The sequence below is a fragment of the Phycodurus eques genome, chromosome 20 (assembly GCF_024500275.1).
Source record: "Phycodurus eques isolate BA_2022a chromosome 20, UOR_Pequ_1.1, whole genome shotgun sequence".
NCBI classification, from domain to species: domain Eukaryota; kingdom Metazoa; phylum Chordata; class Actinopteri; order Syngnathiformes; family Syngnathidae; genus Phycodurus; species Phycodurus eques.
Genome location: NC_084544.1, coordinates 7,760,226 through 7,770,811, shown reverse-complemented (window position 1 = coordinate 7,770,811; position 10,586 = coordinate 7,760,226). Strand labels below are relative to the sequence as shown.

Sequence of the window (10,586 nt, the reverse complement as noted above, 5' to 3'; positions counted from 1 at the left end):
GTCTTCATTTTCAAAATAAAGGTTACTGAACGTGATTTAATTGTCGTGCATTTATTTTCAGCACACGCTCAACTCGTGTTTCTGGCTTGAGAAAAGGTTCACGTGGAACTTGACCCAACGCCAATCACAGGGACTCGAAACCTAGCGTCGCACGTTCTCTAGTGGCGATAATCAATACTGCAAGGCGGGGAAAATAAAGACGATGCAGTGTACAGTGTACCTACAGTATTTTGTTTTGAATAATTTCTTGTGGATTTGTGTATTTGAAGTTATCTGTAGATGTACATTACAAAATAAAAATTTTAAAAAGTGCATACTAAGATGTAGTGTAGTGATGTAGAGTTCCTACTGTTTTTAAAGGTTGACCAAATTATTTATTTTGTAAATGTTATATATTGATTAATTTAGTTTTATATTGAATTAGAAAATATAAGATGTAGGTGTAGCTTGCGACGTTTTTTTTTTTTAAACTAACTTTTAATTTTCAAATTCAATTGCAAATCAAATTATAATAATTATTGCTATTATTGGTTTATTTGAAGGATTAATGCAATAAATACACATACCATTTATTTTAAAAAAATACAAACACACTTTATTGAGATAATGCAGGTGTACCTACAATGAAGTGACCAGTGGGCGTATTTCTCAACAATACGGCGCCACGTGGTTGATTTGAAGTGTATTTTTTTAACATCAAGTGGCGTCTTCCATTATTGAAGCTCTTGTATTTTGCTGCTCAATATGACGGAAAATGCGCAGCACGCACAGAGGAAAAAGCCGGACGCTCCAACATGGACGCCTGCCTGGATTCAGCGTTCGTCATCGCGCGTTTTTTTTTTTTTTTTTTTTTTTCCTTTTTTTTTTCCAGCGTCCCCCCTTTGCGTGTGCATCATGCACTCACTCGCCCGCCGGACTGCTTTCATAACGGAGCGGAATGGCGCTCTCTTACTACTGACGTCTTTCTAAAGAGGAGATGCGCAGACCGAAAGGGGGCTGCTGATGCGACCACCAGCTCGGCTCCTCTTTGTCTCTCTTCAACATCCGCATCGAGGAGCACCTTTTGGGGGGAGGCAGAAGCAGAAGAAGAAGGAGGAAGGGAGGCAGCGAGGCAGCGAGAGGGGGCTAACCGAGGATGGAGTTCAAGCATCTGGTGGAGGCGGCCGAGAAGTGGTGCTCGGGGAACCCGTTCGAGCTAATCTTCGCCGAGGAGGACGACGAGAGGCGGCTGGACTTCTACGCGGAGCCCGGCGTCTCCTTCTACGTGCTGTGCCCCGGCGGAACCGACACTTTCGTGAGTGGGCCTGTCCCTCCTCTCTCTATAAACATATACTATACATGCTGCGTGTGCGCGCGCGTGTGTGTGTGGGTTCTAACATAGGCGGGGTCCCCATGGACACGGAGGAAGGAATAGATGATGTCATGTACCCACACACCCCACCCCCTCATATAAAGCACCCCCTGGTTGGATTATGATGCATTACTAGTCACATTCCGGTCGCTGCAGTGTCATATTATGCAATCATGCAGCAACGCAGACTTGCACCATCATCTCCAAGGTTGATGCCGGGCAGAAAAGGCCAGTCACATAACAGTGGCGGCTGGTGGAGTTAATATATACATCAGTCATATGTGTCTTATTCAATGCTGGGTCAAATCCTGACGTTTGAAAAGGGAGATACGGGGAAAGCAGAATAAGGCATAAGGCCTCGCTACATGCAGATAGGCGAGCCTTGTTGCTATAGCAAGTCCTGGACAAAGGTGTATTGACTGCTGATTATTTGCTCAGCGAAACAGGTTCGCTGCTCTTTCACATCAAACTTCTCATGATATTCTCTTCTCAAAAGGTGCTGTCTTAAGTGACTTCACTGATTTTTTTTTATTTTTTTATTCATCTTCCTCCATTTTGTATCCATATCCGACTGTCTCCAACCCCCCTGGCTCGACCCGTCAATCAGCCGAAGCTACTTTATGGCAGACGGACGTGACGTCGACCCCAGGCGGGAGGCCGGTCCAACGTAAATCAACTTTTAACGACAGTCTATGGGTAACGCTTTTTTGCGCCCCAGGGCGGAACGCCGGCACCAATCATACAACACAGATAAATAAAACAACTTGACTGTTCATTAACGACACAATTTTCATCCTACTCATCTAAAAAAATTTAATCGCTGGCGGAAACCTTGCATCTACAAAACCATCACTTTTCAGCAAAATCACAAAAACGGCATGTTTGTTGACCCATTCACATTGTTTTGTCCAGGAGAGCAAGCCATTTGCAACACTTTAGACTGGTCAGTCATTTGTAAAAAAAAAAAAAAAAAGAACATGCCAACATGTGGACTGACCAATATTATCAATTTGTGTAAAAATAGGAAATTGTCCAAATTTAGAAATGGGAGTTTTTGGCCCGACATTTTTTCACGTCTGATTCAAGGTAATGTGTCGATGGTGGGGACGGCGCCCTAGTGCCCTCTATTGGTCCGGCCGCCAAAAACACTGGTCAAAAACACTTGAATGTTCACAGATGACCACATATCAGTATCATCATCATCCATCATCATCATATCAGTGCTGTTGCAGACCTGCCTTCTCTCTGTCGCTCCCCTCCCTCTCAACCCGACCCAGCTTTCATAATGACAGGGGCCAGATGGAGATGACCCATGAGGCCCTCCGCACTTGATAACACACGCAATGACACAGCGGTCGCCATTATCCAGTATATACAGACCTCTATGTTGACAGAGAAAGAGGCCTTGTGTGGCAACCCAGTGGGTTGTGGTGACAGAGTATAAAAGAGCATCCATCTTACCAGGACACAACATTAGGTACAGCCAAATCCAATCGAAATCAAAACCTTTATTTTGTTATTTATTTTTTATAGATTTCAATGTTGTTTCAGGCGGCACGGTGAACGACTGGTTAGAGCGTCAGCCTCACAGTTCTGAGGACCCGGGTTCAATTCCCGGGCCCACCTGTGTGGAGTTTGCATGTTCTCCCCGTGCCTGCGTGGGTTTTCTCCGGGCACTCCGGTTTCCTCCCACATCCCAAAAACATGCATTAATTGGAGACTCTTAAAATTGCCCGTAGGTGTGACTGTGAGTGCGAATGGTTGTTTGTTTGTATGTGCTCTGCGATTGGCTGGCAAGCCAGTTCAGGGCGTACCCCTGCCTCCTGCCCGATGACAGCTGGGATAGGCTCCAGCACGCCCGTGACCCTAGTGAGGAGAAGCGGCTCAGAAAATGGATGGATGGATGGATGGATGTTGTTTCAAATATGTAGTCCCTCTAATAGAGCTAAATTACTTAGAAACAGCTATAGGATAAGTCACCATGATGTCACAAGTATTGGTAAACAACCCCTTACATGTGATTTGACCAAGGCGGAGCAATTGAGAAAACAGTGTGAATGCCTTGAATGATGAAATTAGCCTTCTTCTCTGCCGCCATATTTTGAATTTTTGAAGTTTCAGTCAACAAAAAGATGATAAAAATTTTCTTTTTTTTCATTTAAACAGGTAAGCTGATTAAAAAATTGACAAGTCAATCAAATGGCCTATTCTCTTACACACGCATGATACTCAGCATGAAGATGCGTGCAGGTGTACCTAACGTTGTGGTCAGGGAGCTGTCTTGCAGTACTGTATGCAAGAAGTGACTACATTACGATGAGATTTTATTATCTCACTGCATCCATCCATCTCTCCCTTAATCGTCTTTTTCTCCTGCTCTAGTTTGCAGTGTAACGCCGCATTCTCATATAACACAAGCCAATCGCTGCAGGCCCATGCATGCGCGCGCGCACACACACACACACAGACACACACTTCAGCTACAATCACTGTCTCGATGGAACTCTTTAGCACCAAGCACTCCCAATCAACCAAACATTTCGCACTAAAAATGCCTTCAAGGGCTACAGTACAAAAGAATGGGGGGAAAAAACATGATGCAGCAATGTTAGTTGAAAACTATTATTTATTTATTTAAAAAAATGTTATCATTGGTCATTTTTTATGCCAGCGATGTATAGTGACGAGCAAAACAATTAAATGCTCTTCTACTAGATGTCAGAAGGTACAATTAACCTGTGTATGCGTGTACAACAGAATAACTTTTTGTTCAACTAAACAGGTCCAGATTCCACACTTCGTAAGTAAATGTGGGAGTAAATTGAGGACACATCATTCTTTTAGTATGTACCTTCTGCACCTTTTTTTGTTTGGTGGTGTGTTGTTAGAATTTTCTCATGTAAAATATGTGCCTTGGTTTAATAAAGGTTAGGAAACAGCGCACTAGAGGACGCTGCAACACAAAGCGCACTCCCATTCAAATAAGTCATATGATACCACATCTAACCTTGTAGATGTTTCACTTCTCAATAGTGATTCAAATCGAGGCTTTCGCTGCCTTGTTCAAGCACGGTTTGCACAAGGGATCAGCGTCAACCCACCGCGACATTAACATTGTCGGCCATCTCTTCGCATTACTCCCACACCAGGGTGTATCTGACACAAGGTGGAGATGCTGATTAAAAACAAACACTTTGGGTGTCCTTTAACATAATAAACAATGTGATAACATATTCAAATCAGCTCCCTTTGTTGTTTTATTCAATCACCACCTTTCAGCTATTTAGACATTTTTGCGAATGCATTCTGGGATGAAAGACATATCCAGTGAAGTTTTTGTTGATGGGTAAAACTGGTGTCGGGGGCAAAATTTTCCTAACTTTGCAGGACGCTGAGTGATTTTCGGGGAGCTTGGTGAGTTTTCGGGCACACTGAGGCCCCCAAATACATTTATCTAAAAAAAAAAATTTTAAAAATCCACAGTGATTCCGCTTTTTTTTTTTGTGGAAAGGACTAATATTTGATACAGCTATTGTAATGGTCTTGATTGACACCAACAAAACAAAAAGTACAGTATATATACTGAAATAATGACGATCTCATCACAATTTGCTCACAAATGTAATTAGTGGAAAATCCGCGCCTGTTTAGTTGAACACAATTATTATGTTGTATAAATGGGAACAGGTGGCTTCACAGGTTATTTGCTTAGTTGGTTGGTTAAATAATTAAGAGCATTTAATTGTTCTACCTGTCGTTATACACTGCTGGCATAGATAGATGAACAAAGATAAATTATTTTTAGTCCATAAACAATCATTTTTGGACCAACTGTTTTGACCAATCTTGTAAATCTGTAACTCTATGGCCTTTGGACTCCAGTTAAACAACACTAAAAAGCAAGTAGAGCCAATGGTGTTCTCCCTAATAAGTGCATAAATTAGTTTTCATTTTCTGCGCTGTAATGAGGAAGTGGACCTGATGACATATTACCGTCATTCAACACACTTTTATTGGCCATATACATGCAAATGCTTCAGGACAAAGAGCTCTCTCAGCAGCTTGGGAAGTCAGCCAACACAGTTTGATTATGGACCCGAGGAAAAAGTGTGGAGATATTATAATTTCCTAATAGCACCTCCTAATCCCTTGTGGTCAAATTGCTTTAAAACAGTGATCAGTCTATTCATTTAGGGCACAGGTGTCAAACTCAACGCCAGATCCGGCCCGCCACTGGATTTTATGTGGCCCGCGAAGGCAAATCATGTGTGTCAACTGTCATGATTCTTCTTCAAATCTGCACCGAAATTTCAAATAGTCATATATCATAAATGATAATGTTGAGGCGGCACGGTGGATGACTGGTTCGAGCATCTGCCTCACAGACGGTCCACTGAGGACCGGGGTTCAATCCCCAGCCCCGCCTGTGTGGAGTTTGCATGTTCTCCCCGTGCCTATGTGGGTTTTCTCCGGGCACTCCGCTTTCTGCTAAATTGCCCGTCGGTGTGAATGTGAGTGCGGGTGGTTGTTTGTTTGTATGTGCACTGCGATTGGCTGGCAACCAGTTCAGGGTGTACCGCGCCTCCTGCCCGAAGATAGCTGGTATAGGCTCCAGCACTCCCGCAACCCTTGTGACGATTAGCGGCTCAGAAAATGGATGGATGGATAATGTTGAGATACTGCAAGCATTTATGTGTTACCAAACATGAACAATAGTTGAAAAACCCATTACCCTTGATTTCTGATTCCAAAACGAGTTCATAAATTTCGTGTGTAAATATGATGAGGCGATTAAAGATTTTTATGGTTTCACAGTCATAACGGCCCGCTGAGGGAAACCGTAACTACAATATGGCCGGCGACAAAAATGAGTTTGACACCCCTGCTTTAGGGTGACAGAATCGGTCATTTTACTCTGGCCCTCTTAGAATCGCTGGTTTATTGCCTTTTGGGGCGCTTCAGCATGCCTGAAAACTACATTTTTGCAAGCATGTGTATCCTGGTGTTCCTGGTGAACATGTGAAAATCTTAGGGGTCATGAACACGACCCCCCCCCCCCAAAAAAAAAATAATTATCGTGTAGCGCCCTCTGGAAAGTAAAAAAAAAAATTATTCCTTGACACAAGTTGCACCAATTGACACAAACCTCCATGGAAATGCCACGGCAGTTATTTTTACTGTACTGATTCACTGATGTTAGTTGATTCAAAAGTTGTTCAGTGCTTCACTTCAGATTACTTACTGAGGGATGGTCCATCACCCTGCATCTCTTCTAAAAAGGGAGACTCCACGAGAGGGTGCAAGGTCATACATCCACATCACCAATACCATTTTTTTTCGTTTGTGGGGGGGGGGGGGGGGTTGCACTGCCACCGCCTAGCAATGTTGCCATGTGTGACCACACATAATGCACATGCCAGAAACTGCCACTGGAGGAACTCAAGGATTTACCACAATAGGCCCCAGTGAGTGATGCTAAATTGCTAAGCTTTTTTTTTTTTTTAAACCGAGGCCATCTATTGCACTGCATCAAAGCTTGAGTTTCATATGGGGGATTCACCATTTTTTGCTCAGTTTTCCCATTCCGATGATAATTATCTTATTTGTGCTCAGTCCACACCTTTATCTGGTCTGATTGCTCTGTTCTACTTTCCTTCGGTTGCGTTGGCCCCGACCCAGGAAAATGCTTAGGCCGCAAACTGGAGCCAGATAGCTGACTTCGCCTCCTGAATATATATTTTTTTTATGTTTATAATGAATTTTGTGTTTGTACAGCATGTGTGGAGCGAGAGCGAGGACTGCCTACCATTCTTACAGCTGGCTCAGGATTACATCTCGTCCTGTGGCAAGAAGACCCTGCTGGAGGTGCTGCAGAAGGTCTTCACGTCCTTCAGGCCTGTAAGATAAACAATGTTGCTTTTTAACACACACTCCCACATACACAGTGACCTCTGAATGCTGTGTTGGCGTCTCTCTCAACACTGGAATAGATAAACAACCCTGAATTACTCATAGACCTGCTCAGTTTTGAGTTAAATGTTTTGAATGCGTATCCTCTGGCTTGAAAGGTGAGAGACACAACAACTATGACAACTAACTTCATCAGTCACTATAAAACCCACAAAGACAGGTAAGCTATGTTAACTTCATAGTTAAGCTCACCGATAGCTGGTCAAACATTAACGACGCTTCATGCCTTTTATGCGTTTCATTGAGAAGACAATAAAGTAATAGACAATTGATTTTCCAAGTGTGGTATGCGAGAGAATTACTGCATAAGTACAGTTTAATTGCATTTAACTTTTAAGTTCAATACATTTGGATTTAATCTTTCAGATCTGTTTTTAAACATTCATTTACGTGCAATCCATTTTAATCGAATCATTATTGAAAGGGGGAGTTTGCAGTTATAAAACTGCTAGCAAGATTTGAACTTAGCCTCACTTCACTAATGCCTCCACCCTTGCGTCTCTGACCAAAGCTACGCCCGCCCTGACTTGCACTCGACGTGCGCTGTAAACAAGCCCACGTTAGCCACGGCTGCGATGTTATTCGTTACGGAGTGTTACTGTAACACTAAATGTTATCGGTTTGAAGTTTTATCTTTTGGGAATGTACAGAAAAAAAAAAGGTGGTAAATTTACCTGCCGAACAGAAATAATAATTTTGCACCAGCTCTGAATTCTCTGTGCTGCCTTTGGCCCCTCTACCTCTGAAAGGCTGTTCATCCTTATTTTGTCTCCGGATGTGTCCAATACTGCTTTTTAACTATTGTTGCCAACCGGAGGTGGACATTCTATCATAGTTTTAGCAAACCTCCTCAAGCCCAACGTAACGGGTAACAGAATACCAGCACAAAGTCATGGGGAATGATTGACACCCCGTCAGTAATGCCTTCTGTTTCTGATTGGTTGTTTTTACACGTGTTTATTAAAAAGAAAAAAAGATGGAGACAGGAAGGGCAGATTTTTTTTCCAAAGATAATTCTCCTCATGTACTACTTTCAGGTCATGCTGAAACTCCCCTTTAAGCCTTTAAGTACAGTTTTTTTTTTTTTTCAATTTTCTTAGCCTGTGCATAATTTTGCAGTGGCTTACAATGCTAATAAAGATACTTTGTGGGAATAAAACCTGTTTCTTTTTTTTTTGATGAATACTTAAGACCGACTACGCTACTGTAATATTGTAATCTTGGTTGTACTTGGCGAGCTAAGTATTTATTTAGATGTTAAGATTGAGAATCACTGCAATAGACTATATGAAGACTACAAATACAGTGCAAAGTGGCTAATGTGTGAATATGTTGTAACCGAGCAAGACTGTATGACTTGATTTATAATCACTTGATCAAAGTAATCACTTGACTTGCTTGACATTTCGTCAGGACTCGACTTGACTTTTGCCACGGTAAGTTGAGAATTGAACATACTGTATGTGACTTACTCCTACCGCTTTACTCAACTAATTAAAAAGGCTGCAAAGCACTGAGTATTGGGGCTATACTGACGCACGCACAAGCCATACACTCCCAAGAGTGTTCAAACTCAATGTTTTCCGTCTCCTCCCGCTAGCTGCTGGGGCTCCCTGACATAGAAGACGAGACGTTTGAGCACTACCACGCCGACGTGGAGGGCGAGCCGGGGCCTGACCACCAGCAGATGGGGGTCAGCCAGCAGTGACAAGCACCCCCCACACCCCACACCCCACACACACACACCAGAGAGGAGGGAGGAAGCTGGCCAGAGGTCCTGGGGGCCTCACTACTGATACACACACACACACACACACACAGGGCCAACTTACTAAGAAAATGCACCACCATGTTCTTGAATGTTGCTTTGCTTTCTAAATGCGCCCCCCCCCCCCCCCCCCCCCACCCCATACACAGAAACATAACAGGGCTATGGGACCTACGCCACCGCGCAAGTTTCATAATCTTTCACTGTTTTTGGTTAACGTTCCACGGCATGGCATCGGTTACGGCAACACGCACTACTTCCCGGGAGACGAATGTGACCGTTAACCCACTTTCTACGCTCGCCCGGTGACAACATGCAAACACCAGGGAGGAGAACGGATGGGTGGGAAAAAAATACGAGATGAGGCGAGGCAGATTTTTCCATTTGTGGTATTAGGCGAATCTCAAGTGTTTTGACTGTGATCGCAAAAAAGCATTTTACGCATTTCCTTATCACGAGGGGCATGGAGAATTACTCGTATTACATCACCGTACATGGACATTTTTTTTTTCCATCCTTTTGCTATCTTGTGACTGTCACAACAAAAGGCCCTGTGCTGCAGAGTTCGCTCTTCCTGGTTCCAGTGTCACATGACACCCTCGTTTATCTTCTCTATCTCTTAAATGTGGTCTTCCTAGTTGTTGCCTTGCCTCTCCCAGCACAAGCCGTTCACATACGTTTCACTTAGGCGTACTTTAATAAAATGCATACCCAAATGGCAGCGTACACTCATTATAGGGGTAGTATGTACATATTTGGTCCTGGAAAAGGTACAACGTTACCTCCAACAATCACAGGTACAGTACATAAGCATTTACACTGTATTGTACGTAGAGGCACAGAAAGGGACTCTGGTTGTACACCTCTTTTTTTACAACAGTGTAAATCTGATTTCTGTTGCTATTTGGCGCTTGGAGCCACGCTGCCACCCACCACCGCCTTCACCACAGAGATGGTTCATCTTTAGCCTGTGTTTGTGTCATTCTAGGCCTCTTCCAATGTTCCTCATGCAGTGTATCTTTATTGCGTTTGTCCCCGAGACGCACGTGAAAGCGTGTATGTGTGTGTGCAATTGTTCCAATAAAGGGTGTGAACCCACTTTTTGGTTGTTGTGTCTATTTCAGAGGGGTTGATTTTCTTCCGCTTTTCAAAATCGCTTCATTTTTCAAGTTTGTAGAAATGACTTTCTCGAGCACCAGGAAAATGTCCACACACACCAGGGCCACCAATCAGACAGAAAAGGCAAAAAAAGGAATTTGCCGAGGGGGTCAATGTTGATCCATTTCGTTGTTCTGTTCTTTTTACTGTCGCAAAACTGCTAATTTTTCAGGTTGTTTAAAAAACAAAAACAAAAAAAAAACGCATGTCCTCGATCACCGGGAAACCCTCAACACACAAAAACATGGTCCTGGTACGATCCAGAAATGCCAACAAAGTAACAATTTTCAGGGGGTCGATTTTTTGCTGTCGCAAAATTGCCAGTTTTTCAAGTTGGTA

General features: G+C 43.1%; 1 protein-coding gene across 1 annotated transcript; it reads left to right on the top strand.

The window, feature by feature from the left end:
• The first annotated feature begins 876 nt into the window (after positions 1 to 876).
• Positions 877 to 10,182, top strand: mturn (maturin, neural progenitor differentiation regulator homolog (Xenopus)). The gene is made up of 3 exons (XM_061664799.1): positions 877 to 1,294; positions 7,127 to 7,249; positions 8,922 to 10,182. Exons 1-3 carry the CDS (start codon positions 1,136 to 1,138, stop codon positions 9,027 to 9,029), a joined length of 390 nt encoding a protein of 129 aa, XP_061520783.1. The 5' UTR covers positions 877 to 1,135; the 3' UTR covers positions 9,030 to 10,182.
• The last annotated feature ends 404 nt before the right edge of the window (positions 10,183 to 10,586 follow it).

Bases quoted from the DNA above. Each gene is read 5' to 3' on its own strand.
- mturn (XM_061664799.1), top strand. From the start codon at position 1,136: ATGGAGTTCAAGCATCTGGTGGAGGCGGCCGAGAAGTGGTGCTCGGGG. The intron at 1,295-7,126 runs GTGAGTGGGCCT...GTGTTTGTACAG, and splicing joins CCGGCGGAACCGACACTTTC to CATGTGTGGAGCGAGAGCGA. The intron at 7,250-8,921 runs GTAAGATAAACA...TCCTCCCGCTAG, and splicing joins TCTTCACGTCCTTCAGGCCT to CTGCTGGGGCTCCCTGACAT.